The sequence below is a fragment of the Chiloscyllium plagiosum genome, chromosome 22, assembly GCF_004010195.1.
Source record: "Chiloscyllium plagiosum isolate BGI_BamShark_2017 chromosome 22, ASM401019v2, whole genome shotgun sequence".
Classification (NCBI taxonomy): Eukaryota; Metazoa; Chordata; class Chondrichthyes; order Orectolobiformes; family Hemiscylliidae; genus Chiloscyllium; species Chiloscyllium plagiosum.
In genome coordinates, this window is record NC_057731.1 from 16065808 (window position 1) to 16080258 (window position 14451).

The following is a 14451-nucleotide window of genomic DNA, read 5'->3' on the forward strand; positions in this document are numbered from 1 at the left end:
CCATGAGACTAGGTCCTGGATGACTAGCCCAGTTAAATTATTACTTCACTGACATCTCCCTTTTTAAATTTTATTTTTTCTGACTGTAACTCAAGTGCTAAGTTGCTAATCTAGCTGCTTTCAACCACTTTCTGAATTGAGATGCTAGAGCCTGTGTTGACCATGATGGTTCCATTGTCCGATAACTCATTTGGACATGAACAGCTTTGTGTTTAGATTTTATAATTTGATGGACAGCTGCTTTGAAAACCTACATGGTCTCTTTGAGTATTTCTAATCAACCTGTTCAGTGATGTTATCTCTCACATGTCTGGAGCAGCTGGGACTTGAATCCAGGCATCCTGGTTCAGAGGTAAGGACTTCCAAGTCCATGCACAGCAGTGGCTGAAGTATCTGGAAGTGAATATGTCAATATGGCATCAACATGCGCAAACCCTAGGGGCAGCCATGGAGCTTAGTGAGCATTGCATTTATTAGAACATACCTTAATTGTACCTTCATTAAAAGATCATAGTCTGCCTACATTTCTGTAATTTTTCATGTAGCTATTTTGATGAGTTGCATCTCCCTTTTTAACTTTGCACCAGAGTAAAAGCTTTTACTAATAGTATAGCTCTGTTCCAAAATAATCCCTTGTGGAGGACTCATCAACACAAAGCTAAATGTTCCAATAGGAATTGATATGTTACCTGTTCTTTTTTTTAAAATCCTGACTATTGTCTCTGCCAGTTAGATTCTGAAAAGGTCTGTTTTCTGCCTTCACTTGAAATTGAGAGTGTTTGACATTTTGTATTGCCTGTAGACATGTAGCCGTCAATGTAATTAAGAGAGATGATTTTAAAGCTGACATTGCCTGGATATTTTAAGATTACACCTGGCCTGAACTGTTGCCAATAATCAGCCCCACGCCAGCTTGCATCTAGATAAGGTGACTTTGCCTTCCAGGCAAAAAAAGAAGTGGGACCGGTTGGTGATGAAAATTGCTTTTCGTGTGTGTATCACTCTCTCTCTCTCATTAAGTGAGTTTCCTCAACTTCCTTCACTTTAGGTGTACACCACAGAACTGGAGAGTGTTCCAGAATTCAAAGGCCTGACTGATTTCTGCCACACGTTTAAACTATTCCGAGGTAAATCAGAAGAGGATGAAGACCCATCAGTTGTGGGTGAATTTAAGGTAATGGCCTGTTCAGTGAAAGCATTATCCAAATCTCTTCTACACCTTGCACTATATCCTAATAGATATGCAGGACCAGCCAGAAATATTTGAAATCACTTTCCTATTTGAGAAAACACTCTCATAATTTTCAGGTTTATTGACCTTTTGAGAAATCATTAAAAAGATAGCAAGTTATTCCTGAAACTAATGAATTCTCTATCAAACTTTGTTTAATGTGACTGGTAATTTCATCTCTGCCTTTTAGAGTTCCCTAAGGGTTCAAAATGACAATAACTAATGTCCAAGTCCTCCTCCGATTGTGTGAAATATCTTTGCTTTTATCCCTTTACATACGCACTGAGACAAGAGTGATACTTGCAGTGCGTATTATGTCCCGCTGGGGTAATGCATTGAAAATCAAGGGACATTATTCAAAGTTGTCGCAAAAGATTTAAAAAAATTTAATGCAAGTTTGCAACCTTCTCCAATTTACCTGTCTTTTTAAACCCAGGCTGACAGAACAGGTTTACATTCATAAGGAATTGCTAGTCATTTAAAAAAAAAAAATGGTTATTAACCTACAGGAAGAATCTATGGACTATATTTTTTATGCCCCCTTTGCTCTAGTTGATGTTGACTTTTGTTTCCACTGCATCTGTTTTGTAGGGTTCCTTCAAGATTTACCCTCTGAGTGATGATCCAAATGTTCAAATGCCCCCACGTCAATTTGCTGAGCTGCCAGATAGTGGAGCTCAGGAATGTTTGGTGCGAATTTATATTGTTCGAGCCATTGACTTGCAACCGAAAGACAATAATGGCAAGGTAAGAAAATAAGATGTCGCACGGTAACAAGTATATTAAATTTGCAGTGGTGACGCAAAAATCCAGTGGCTTCTCCAGACCCGGTTAGAAAAAAACAAGCCTGATCCCTCTTTCCCAGAGCTGCCTTTCTGCCTGTCCTCTTAGTTCCTGCCAGAGTCTGGCTGGGAAAGCAACATCAAAGTTCGCTTTTTATTTTGTTGTCCAAGGAGACAGCCAGCTTCTGAAGCCTTGTACAAAGTAACCATGACGATGAATGTGGTGATGGGCTAGATATCAGTGGGTTTGAGACATGGTTTCTCTCATTTGCTTATGGCACATGGGAGTGCTGGCTGGCCCAGTGTTGATCGCCCATCCTTAGTTGACCTTAAGTTTGTGATGAGCTCCTGCTACAGTTCATGTGCTGTAGGTCAACCCACAATGCCGTAAAGGAGAGTTTGAGGATTTTGACCCAAGGACACCGAAGAAATGATGATCTATTTCCTTTGCTGCCTTTTTTTTTCTGGGAATGGTTAGGTCTGCTGGAACATTGAGGTTTAACCAAACTTCTAAACTTGGGGCATGGTAACATTCAAGTCCTAATTTGATTGCTGTACTAAATAAGCCATTTTTAACAGAAGTAATAGTAGTTTTAAAAAGTTTATTTTCAAATCTGAAAAGGATTGACTTTGTGTTGGCATATACTGTCAAAGGCCTTTCTTGCACGTGGGTGTTGACTGACCTTGTCCATACTGATGTTCAGCTGGAAATAGGACCAGAATCCGTTGCATTTTTGCCCTACTCCTGCCTGCATATCACCCCCCATTACCATAGGGCATTGGTGTCAGTGGAATGTATTCATTATTGCCTCACTATGATCAGTAATCTTCGCTCCGGATTGAAACTGAACACTTTCCTGGTCTACATCCAACATAAGTGGAACAGCTAGTTTTGAGGCTCTGTTGTTGTTTGTCTTTATGATGCCAGCTGATGATGACACTTCTACAAGTCCAAAAGTAGAGTGAAACCTGGTTTGATAAACCAGCAGTTTTACTTTTGCCGTGTTCACCATCATGGCCGCTCACTGATCATATTTGTAAGAGGCTGCCAGTGTACATTTAACAAAAGAAAATCAGTTTATTACATGCAAAAACATAAAGACACTAGCTGTGGTATGCTATACAGAGCAAATTAGAAGTCTCATTATATGCGTCAGAATATAAGATTCAACTCCTTTACCCTCCACAACAATTCAAACTTCAGCAAAATATCACCCTTTCCCCACTTGTTTAGTTGGCATAGCTGCAATCGGTGTCTTTTCAGCATATTTTGGATTCCCGCAATGTAACTTTTGTCTCTTCCTGAGATCCTTAGATGAGGTGCAAGTATATCTCATTGTGGGCGGCACAGTGGTTAGCCAGAGACCCGGGTTCAAGGGTTCAATTCCCGCCTCAGCCAGAGACCCGGGTTCAATTCCCGCCTCAGGCGACTGACTGTGTGGAGTTTGCACGTTCTCCCAGTTTCCTCCCACAGTCCAAAGATGTGCAGGTCAGGTGAATTGGCCATGCTAAATTGCCCGTAGCGTTAGATGAGGGGTAAATGTAGGGGTATGGGTGGATTGCGCTTCGGCGGGGTGGTGTGGACTTGTTGGGCCGAAGGGCTTGTTTCCACACTAAGTAATCTAATTTAGTCCTTGACGTGTGTTCCTTAAAACTCTCATTTAACAATCTTGTTAGGATGTTTGTCTTTAAACACTGCTTAAAGCCTTTTGTTCCCAAGGAGCTAAGAAGTCTCTTGGATAGTCTTTAATTCTGCTTGACTATTTTGGAGATGGCTAAATTGCATTGATGTCGCAGACCTTTTTCTCTCTGAAAGAGCTCCTCATTGAAAGAAACTTATCCATGTACCTGTCTCCTTCTCTCTTTCTAAAGAGAAACTTTTTTCTGAATTTGTCAATCAACCTTGTTGCTAGGCAGCAGCACCTTTTTTAAAACCACATCACCTAAGGCCCTAAATTTCTCAACGTCAGAATTTTTAAAGACCTAGCAGATGCATTTGAACAAAATCTAAGGCAGCCTACACCACGCTCTGAATTCAAAATATAACTCAATCTACATCTTCGTCCTTAATACTTACAAAATGTATATGGTGCAAATGACTGCACATGGCTTTTTGAGTTTAGAACTAAATAGTAATCGCAATATATCCTGATTCTTCCCACATTGTTCCAACAAAGAATAATGGTTGGTATTTTCCCTGATTTTGTTTTAGGTTCTTTTAATTCAACAAATGACTCTTCTTTCATTTTAAAGACTTATCGGTTCACCTTTCCTCAGGGAAAATTAATTTGAAAGCGAGGCAACCTGAGGCTTGACCAATCTTGGCTGTTTTCTGGTGTAGTTGAAGGGAAAGTGATCAATTGCACCAGGATGAAATAATGGATATATTATCAGCGGTCACTCCTCACCAGCTCTTGTTGTGTGCTTACAATATTGACCCTTTGCAGGTAGTGCATGTTTTAAACTGCAGTTATTTTATGGCGAGGTTGAGGTGATTGCAACGCATTTAATGGGTGGACCACTTTTGCCCCAGCTCCCCCTGCCCCATTTCTTCCAGCCACTCCTTTTTCTAAATGTATCCCACTATCTCTCCCTACCTACTGTATAGCCGTTAGTTGCCCGACTGAGTTTCTGGTACTTGGGCATCTGTTCAGATATTTTTAATCAGAATCTTCAGGTGTGTTATGACATACCTCTGGTACAGTTGAGACTTGAACCTGGGTCTTTCTGACCCAGAGGTGGGGACACTATACTGCACCAGAAGAGCCCTGGTAACTATCCTTTACTAGAAAAGGAGCTAAATAATATTTCCAATTCCTACTGTAGAGATAACCCAAAAGAATGAGCTAGTGACACAGTGGAATTTTTAGAATCAAGTATTTGATTCCCAGAGAGAGTGATAACTTTGAGAAATACATCTTTTTAAAAATGACCCATGCATAGATCATGGAGAAGACTTCACTTTTTGACTGTGTTAGCAATAAACTAAAATAGCATCAATAAATCGCAGTACTTAGGAGACATACTTTTAACTAGCGCATACTGCTTCTCCTTAACAAAAATGAAAACCACATACCCTAATAATGCACTCTACCATTCTCCCCCAAGGTAAGTCTTGAGTCCAAATCCTGAACACATTCCACTTTAAACAAGGTCCATTTTCCATGTGATACCAGGATTAATCATCCGGTGTCCTTTTAAACTTTAGTTCTTTTCACTGAATCCATTTGTGCATAATCAAATAGATTTCCCACATTGCAAGGTTCCCTTTGGTTCTGTGGTTGATATTCATTTAAACTTCAAACCATCCCCATGGGGAATTCTGATCCACTGAAATTAAGTGCATAATAAAAATATCTATAAAAAAAAAGAAATTAAGTGCTTAAAACCTACCTTATAAAGTCTAGGGATAATAATGGTTGCCACATTGCTTCAATCTTCAAAACCAGCAGTGAAGGGTAACTAAAATGGATGGTATTCCAAATCCTTGCTTTTCTATTTCCTCCTACCCCAATTACTTTTGCTAAAGTCATTCTTTTCTTGTGGCAAGTTATACCAAAATTCACTTGTACAACAATGGAATAAATCTTTTTTTTGGTTTGGACTTGCCTATGTACTAGGGCCAATTTGAAGTAATTTGCACATAACACAAATTCAATGCAAAATGATTTGAATTTGGAAATTTTCTAAACTGCATAATTAGTTACAGAACCATAAGGTAACCATTGAACTAGTTTTCTAACTTTACACTTTTCATGGGAAATGACTTGTTGTCAGGATGAGTATTTGTTGCTTATTGCTAATGGTCCTTGAGAAGGTGCTGGTGTACCACCATCTTGAACGCTATAGCCTATTTGCTCTGTGCTCTTGTGGAAACTGTTCTGACCTTTCGAGCCTGTGACAGCAAAGGCATTGAGAGAGAGAGTGAGTACCCCTGTGAGGATAACGTGTGGCTTGGAGGAGAAACTAGTGGTCGTGGTGGTGATCAGAAATGTTTAGAGTATAAAAATGCAAGCAGGTGTCTCGTATTACATGTGCAATATGTATGAACAAAGTTAAAAATCAGAAAACATCAGGTTATAGTCCAACAGGTTTATTTGGAAGCATTAGCTTTTGGAGTGCTGCTCCTCCTCCAGGTGTTTGTGGAGTAGGATCCCAAGACTCTGAATATATAGCTTTTGTTTTATGATCCTCCTCCACAATCAGCTGAGCGAGGAGTGGGGCTCCAAAAACTAGTACTTCCAGATTAACCTGTTGGACTAAACCTGGTGTGTTGTGATTTTTAACTGATAATCAATAGCTGTCTGGTGCAAAGTTTTAGTTTTTAAGTGAAGAGTGTGAGATAGTTATGCTGCTGGTTGTATGTTTAGCCACTTCTGTGTACCTCTTCATGACATGAAGCAATAACGTGTGGTTTTAAACAGCACGTGACAAATTTGTTTAAGGACTTCACTTATCATTTTTTCCTTCACCTCTGCACATGATTGAGGGATGATATTGTGAACCTTATGCTGTGCCCCACCATTCAATGCAATGGCCCTGCCTCCAAATTCTGCAACGAGCACTGGGGTGGTTAGGCATTAAATTGTGCTCAGTCTCCCTGACTTTTGTGCAAAAACAAGCTTGCAGTAGAATTAAGAGAAGGGTTTTGTTTGGATTCTTGAGTATGGTTCACTATTTTTTAGGTGTTTTCCTAATTTTTATTTTCATCTTTTAGTGTGATCCATATGTGAAGATCACCTTGGGTAAAAAGTCAATAGAAGACAGAGACAACTACATTCCCAACACCCTGAACCCAGTCTTTGGCAGGTACGTTGACATTCTTTTTCATGGTTAATGCATGTTCAAGTGACTCAATTCATTTGGAAAAGTTGGGTTTAAGAGCTGTTTTGATCTGATATTAAAGTCTTGAATGTTGAAAAGAAAACTCCTTATCTTCTTGACTGGGGAATTCTTGTATATTGTCCATTCTTCCCCCTCTAGCATTGTGATCAATTAAATAAAGCGGTTTGTCACTACTTCTAGATCAGTTCCCCACCTGAACAAACCTAAACGCCACTGCTTGCAAAGGCATAGTTGCTGCTGACCCGCCATTCAGTTGTCAGTCTTGTCAATAATTGCAACAGTGTTGTGGTTCTGTTCGCCGAGCTGCAGACGTTTCGTCCCCTGTCTAGGTGACATCCTCAGTGCTTGGGAGCCTCCTGTGAAGCACTTCTGTGATGTTTCTTCCAGCATTTATAGTGATTTGTATCTGCCGCTTCCGGTTGTCAGTTCCAGCTGTCCACTGCAGTGGTCGGTATATTGGGTCCAGGTCGATGTGCTTATTGATTGAATCTGTGGATGAGTGCCATGTCTCTAGGAATTCCCTGGTTGTTCTCTGTTTGGCTTGTCCTATAATAGTAGTGTTGTCCCAGTCGAACTCGTGTTGCTTGTCATCGGAGTGTGTGGCTACTAAGTATAGCTGGTCGTGTTGTTTTGTGGCTAGTTGGTGTTCATGGATGCAGATCATTAGCTGTCCTCCTGTTTGTCCTATGTAGTGTTTTGTGCAGTCCTTGCATGGGAGTTTGTACACTACATTGGTTTTGCTCATGCTGGGTATCGGGTCCTTCGTCCTGGTGAGTTGTTGTCTGAGAGTGGCTGTTGGTTTGTGTGCTGTTATGAGTCCTAGTGGTCGCAGTAGTCTGGCTGTCAGTTCAGAAATGCTCTTGATGTATGGTAGTGTAGCTAGTTCTTTGGGTTGCGGCATGTCCTCGTTCCATTGTCTTTCCCTTAGGCATCTGTTGATGAAATTGGGCGGGTATCCGTTTTTGGCGAATACATTGTATAGGTGTTCTTCTTCCTCTTTTTGCAGTTCTGGCGTACTGCAGTGTGTTGTGGCCCTTTTGAACAGTGTCTTGATGCAACTTCTTTTGTGTGTGTTGGGGTGGTTGCTTTCGTAGTTCAGGATTTGGTCTGTGTGTGTGGCTTTCCTGTACACCTTTGTGGTGAATTCTTCATTCGGTGTTCTCTGTACCATCACGTTTAGGAATGGGAGTTAGTTGTCCTTTTCTTCCCCTCTGGTGAATCGGATTCCTGTGAGTGTGGCGTTGATCCGGTGTGTTCCCAGCTCGGCGAACAGAACCACAGCAACGAGCACCCGAGTTACAAATCTTCTCTCAAACTTTGAATTGCAACAGTATTCAAATACTGAAAGTTGGCAGCCAAATTGGAATTTGTCCTCTTCTTGTTTCATAGCAAAAGGGTGTCTAAATTGAGTTGTCATAGATGATGCAAAATTAAGTCAAATGATAATTAATTAATTTTGCTAAAGTGGAGATATTTCACTGTGATATAAATATGTTGAAATGAGAAATCTTGAAATGACTATGACTATGGACACTGCGTTTTCATTGCAATACAATGAGTGTAATGTGCAAGAATAGCTGGCAATGCAACTTGTGGTAAATTGAAGACAAATGGGAAAACAGAAAATACATGGCAACTTGTTTTCATTTCAACACCAGGGCGATTGTATTGAGCTCTGTACAAATGGCCATCTGGATAGAGTTTCATATTAGTCAGAAAGGCAGGTTGCTCAGTAGTGTTGGAGATAAATCCAAACATCAAAACTTAAAATCTGAATGAAATGATTGGCAGTTGCATGGTGCTTTTGCGTTCAGTCTCATGTGATTCACAGATACTGCACTTCAATTAAAGACTAAATGCTAACTTCAAAACAAGCCTGATTTTAAAAAAAAATCATTGTGCAGGTGCCATATTTCTGAAATTGAATATTGTCTTGCATTGATGGGTAAAGTAATAGTGTCACTATTTAGGACCGGTTGCATTTTAATGCAGTGTTCATCATGAACACTGGGCATATCCAAGCACTTTACAACAATTAGAGTAACTTTTGAAGCATCATCATTGTGTTGAAATAGCAATTTGTACATAGCAATTTCCCAGAAAGAGCAGCATGATAATGGGCAAAACATTGTTTGTGATGTTGAGTTATGGACAAAATATTTAATAGTACACCAGAAATAACTCCCCTGCTACTTTTCAAGATGGTACCCCAAGATTGATTGTAGGTCCACCCAAGCAGGCAAATGCATCCTCTGTTTAATGTCTCATTAAAAGCACTGCACTTCCATTAGGGCTTTCCCCCTCAGTACTGCATTAAAGAGTCAGCCTTAACTTTTGGTGCACGTGATCTAGAGTGGTAATTGTTCAAACATTTCCAGGTTAATGTGTACCAGTGGAATCTGACAAACCCAATTGTCCTAAGTGAATCTTGCTCGTTGATTTTTGATCAAGTTTACATGGAGGCCTCCATAATTCTTTACATGTTGAGCTTTTAAGGTTTCTGAGAAAGTCCTCCACAAAAGGTTCCCTGCATTGGTTTGGAGAATTGAGAGATGAAAGCTGAAAGCAAATCTTGAAATGGTTAAGGGGCAGGCTGAAAATCAAGAAACAGCAGGTATTTGTTCGGGAAATTGAAGTTGGGTGATGATGCCAGTACAATATTCTAGGAGTGGGTAGAGGAGCTTTTGCATTAGCCAGCTGGTCCCAAAGCCCGAAGTTCAGTTTATAGAAGGCAAAGCAGAGTAAGTAATCTTGTGCCTAAAAAATAAATGAGCAAAATGGTCAAGGATCTTTATTGAAGTAAATGTGTAATGTAATAGTGTAGAGGTAGTTCTAAGTGAAAAACAGCTTTGTGTTTATGCTTCTCAAGCCCTGGATATTGGGATATTCTTTCCAGATAAAGTTCCTTTTGTAATGTAATGAAATGCAAAATGTTAATTTGAATGCACTTGTAGCATTGCTATTTGTAGGACCATAACCTTATCTGTGTTTTTAATACTGGTTGACTGGTGTGTATGTTGGCCATACTTCTTTGGATGGTACTGTGAGCTCTTTATACATATCTGAAATGGGCAAATTGTACTTCAGTTTAACATAACACCAGAAGACCACGACAGTGAAACACACTCTTGAATGAGGTTGGACTTGAACCCATGACTGTCTGACTGGGAGACAAGAGTGCTAACGCTGTGTCAAACCTAGTGCCTCTTTTTGAATGTGCAGTTGAAAGATATGGTGCATTTGGTATTTATAAACTTCGTGTAGAATTCAAATTACTGAATTAGAGCAGGAGTCAAAGTTTACTGAATCTTTATGGTGTTTTACCAGATTGTATCTTGATGACCATTTTGAGTTCATGTGGTACAAAAGGTAAATTCAGTTTCTGGGTGCATGGTGCAAAAACATTGAGCCTGATGCTACAGTTCAGAGGAGCTGACTGTGTAAAGGATGTATCTGGGATTATTTAGTAGCCTTCACAGAAGCTTAAGTTAGACAAAATATTCAGACAAAACCGGAGCAGTGCATGAAGGTAACAATCAAACAAGGGACGAGGGTTCGCACTGGTGTCAAGTTCCAGGTAACGCTAGAGTTAAACATTAGTTGGTGTCGTTTAGAGTTATAAGGAAATAGAACTTTAAAAATTAGTTATCTATTAAATTCTGGCACAACGTTACAATATTTTGACTAGATATTCCAAATCCTTGCTTTAGGGGCAAAAATACAGGTTGGTCTGGTGAGAAAGAACCCTAATTTCATTGTTTTTGTTCCTCAGGATGTTTGAAATTACTTGCAACCTGCCTACAGAGAAAGATCTCAAAGTTTCACTGTATGATTTTGATTTGTTGACTCGTGATGAAAAGGTGGGAGAGACTATCATTGACCTGGAAAATCGACTTCTATCACGCTTTGGGGCTTATTCTGGATTGCCTCAATCATACTGTGTGTAAGTATGCCTGTGTTCCGCGTAGACAGTTATCTCCCTGTTTTCGTATTTTTGCATTCCTTCTCCTACCAGGAAGATGGTTTTCATGTCCAAGCGGCCTCCTGCTTTCTACTGGTTATGCTCATGAATAGACAACTGTGAAATTCCTGTTCTTTCCCGGCCTATATAACAATCATTTGAGCAAAGGTTATTGAAAAATCATTAAAAACAAACATGGAATTAGTCCTTGGTTACAAATTAAAAGTGCAAGTTTTCATCTTTTAATGTTTTAAACTTTCAGTGGTCTGCATTGCATTCATGGTTGTTCAAATGAAGAAATTGATATTTTGGGATTTTTTTTGACTGTTTGTTTCTCTTTTTTTAATTAGCTTGTTTTTGACCTCTTCCTTTTGTAGTTGATGTGGGCTGATTGAGAGCTGAAAAATGTGTTGCTGGAAAAGCGCAGCAGGTCAGGCAGCATCCAAGCAGCAGGAGAATCTTCCTGAAGATTCTCCTGTTCCTTTTGATGCTGCCTGTCCTGCTGTGCTTTTCCAGCAACACATTTTTCAGCTCTGATCGCCGGCATCTGCAGACCTCACTTTTTCTCCTGACTAACCTGATTGCTTATTTTAACAGTTCTGGTGTAAATACATGGCGTGATCAGCTCAAGCCATCCCAGTTGTTACAGAATTTAGCCAAAATGAAGGGCCTTTCTCAGCCAGTCATCTCTAGCACCAGCCTGTCCTACAATGGTCAGGAATATTTACTCAATGAAATTGGTAAGTAGTCTCTGGCATTCAGTCATGAACTGAAAAAAACAACTTCATGAGATAGGACACAGTTGTTAAAATTGACTTGTTTTCTTCAAAAATATCATAGTCTGAATTTGTTAGGACAGAATTTGTTTTGTTTTTTTTAAAATGTGGTTTGAAACTCTTGATGTTGCACCCATCAGGCGAAATACAATATAAAGGCAAACACAGCATTTATACTGAGGGGGGTGTTTCAGCAATACATAGACTGATTTTCTCCACTTCTACACAGGCAGTGAATGAAGGTTTCTTGGAGCTTTAAACTTGAGTGCCTTAAACAGACAATATTTGAGGATGGATGTTAAAACTTGTTGACTAAAGTTGTTCAAACAGCATTCATCTATTATGCAGTAACAAACTCCAAAGGTCAGGAATCTGATCTCAGCAGCAAATGTAACTTGGAGTTTGTTGATGGTGGTCAAAAGGTAGAAATGGTTAAAATTGTATCCCGGTCTGGGAATGGTTAAAATTGGTTGGAATTAGCTGTTGATTTTACACTACCCCAAGAGGGAAATGCGTGGGTACAGACAGCTTGTCAGAACAAGATTGGGTTGGACTCTTATGTTCTCCCTATCACACTACATGCCAGTACTTGTTCTGTTAGCTTAAATAACATGGGTGATTTATCTGAGGGGCAACCAGCTAATGAAACTGCATTTCAGCAGGAGTTACAATTGTAAGGATACAGGAAGGGATAAAACAATCAAACTGAAAAAAGTTGCTCAAGCTAAAATATTCAGTACTTTGCTTCAGGAGTTATTTGGTTGATTAAATATAGTGAGGCTGTTAACATGTTGAGGCGATGCTTTTAACTATTTCTTTACTGTGCTTCATCTTAAACAGAAGTGAATTCCAATAACGTTTTTGTGAAAATGTGACTTGAAAATAAAGGGGGGGGGGGTGGGTATAAAAATCAGTTCTGTGGTCTCTTGCAGTCCAGTGTATAAAAGTTGCATTGTATTAACAGCAGTGTACCAGCTTGGATAGCTGAGCTGAGTGGCAGCAAGCAGTTTTGAGCTGAAAGGGGAAATGAAACCAGGGATGCCTTCAGCTGGAGTTTGGCAACATTATTATGTACTGAGACTAATTGGAAAGATACTAAATATTGCTGTGTCCTGCATGGATCTAAAGTTTGAAGGTGCTGATTGATTAAAATCACCTATTTCCTCAATTCTTAGGGTTTTTTTGGGAGGCTGGAATGGGATGCATTGTGAAATTAAGGATGTTAAATTAAATGTTTTCTGAGGCTTTAGAAGCAAATAGGGATTGCATTGAAATGGTGATCAGTTTAGTTACTGGTTTTATAAAAAGATGTTACTGGTGCTGCTTATTGGAGGGTGTACGTGCCTGGTTTTTGTTTTTAATTTCCATACAGGGCAGAGTCTTTACTGTGTGGTCACAAAACAAATAATCAGGAGACTGCGTCACCCTCCCTAAAGTGGGCAGCAGCCACTGAAAGGGATCATGAGTATCGTGGCTCACATGCTTCCTACTGCAGATGATTTTAAATCATTTGAAAACAGATTTTGGAGCCATGAGCTGTCACTGCTCAGTTTCATGCTTTTCTGATTTTATTAAGTTAAAAATCACGCAACACCAGGCTATAGTCCAATAGGCTTATTTGGAAGCACTAGCATTTTGAGCAATGCTCCTTCATCAGGTGGTTATAATCCACAACCACCTGATGTTATGTGATTTTTAAGTTTGTACACCTCAGTCCAACACCGGCATCTCCAAATTCTGATTTTACGCTTTTCTAGTGATTTTTGTGAGAAACTTTCTTTCCAGTGCAAGAAAATAAGCTTTCTGATAAGGGCAATATTATCATAGGCTGTCTAATTACTTTTGAAGAAATTGCAAGTGAATGTTTAATGGGTTTGTCCCTCCGATGTCTCATACTTAATTATCTATTGATTTTGTTGCTTCTGGCACAGCAGTTTGTGTTTTGAAATCTTACAATGGATATCAAATGTCATTTTAAGGTAACCAGCAATTAGAAAAAGAGACAAATTTGTCCATGGCTGTGATCATTATTTCTGTGTGGTAAGACATGGGCCAGTGTTGGTAATCATATCTTGGAGTTTGAATTGAGGAAATGCCACACTATTGAAACATTGCATTTAGGCCCTTGTCTAATCTCTCTCCATTTGGATGTAAAGAGTCCTATGGCGTATCTGAAGAGTAATAAACAACTGATAACTCAATCAACATTGAAGTTGTTTTAGGGATATTACTTCAGGCGTATCTGATTATTTAACTCCGTTATGACCAAATTGGCTGCTGTATGTGTCTACACTACAGCAGTGACAATGTTTCTAAAGTACTGCATTCCTGTTCTTTAAGCTGTTCTGTGATCATGACATGAGCATTATGCTAAGGCATTTATATAGCTCAAGTTTTGCGATGTTTTTTTGTTTTTGTAATTGAAGTATATTTGATTTGGAATTCGAAATCTTGAGTTGCAGAGTTTTGGGCAATGACCAAAAATTGAAACTTCTGTGCTAGAGAAAGGAAGGCAGAGGAGGTTTAGTTCCGGGATCCCCCACTGGAAAATGTTTCTTCAATCCTCCCATTTTATCCACTCAGTAATTTTAGAAATCTGCCACCTCTGTACACTAGTTTCTCTTGCAAAAAAAAGTGACTGGATATGAGAACTCCTTTGCAACTGAACTTTCCACTTGACTCAATGTGTGCAAACAGAGGGCTATTTCTGAATTGTTTTAAGTTATTTTTCTTTGAAGTTGGTCAGCCTTAGCTAGTTTCAAAGCAGAAAATTATACCAGGGCAGATCTTTGTTCAATGTTGGTTACAAATAGCGATTGTTTCTTTTATATCCACAGCTGGTAAAGTTTGGGTTTG

At 39.4% G+C, this 14451-nt stretch overlaps 1 protein-coding gene across 5 annotated transcripts in view; it reads left to right on the forward strand.

Annotated features, from left to right (window-relative positions):
* The window catches only part of myofl (myoferlin like), a 226217-nt gene that overhangs the window by 116840 nt on the left and 94926 nt on the right, over nt 1-14451 (forward strand). For all 5 annotated transcript variants that reach the window (XM_043712471.1, XM_043712473.1, XM_043712472.1 and 2 more), the window contains 5 exons: nt 1049-1174; nt 1823-1978; nt 6731-6822; nt 10631-10801; nt 11417-11559. In XM_043712471.1, coding sequence (XP_043568406.1) covers nt 1049-1174; nt 1823-1978; nt 6731-6822; nt 10631-10801; nt 11417-11559 — 688 coding nt within the window. The remainder of the gene's footprint in view (nt 1-1048; nt 1175-1822; nt 1979-6730; nt 6823-10630; nt 10802-11416; nt 11560-14451) is intronic.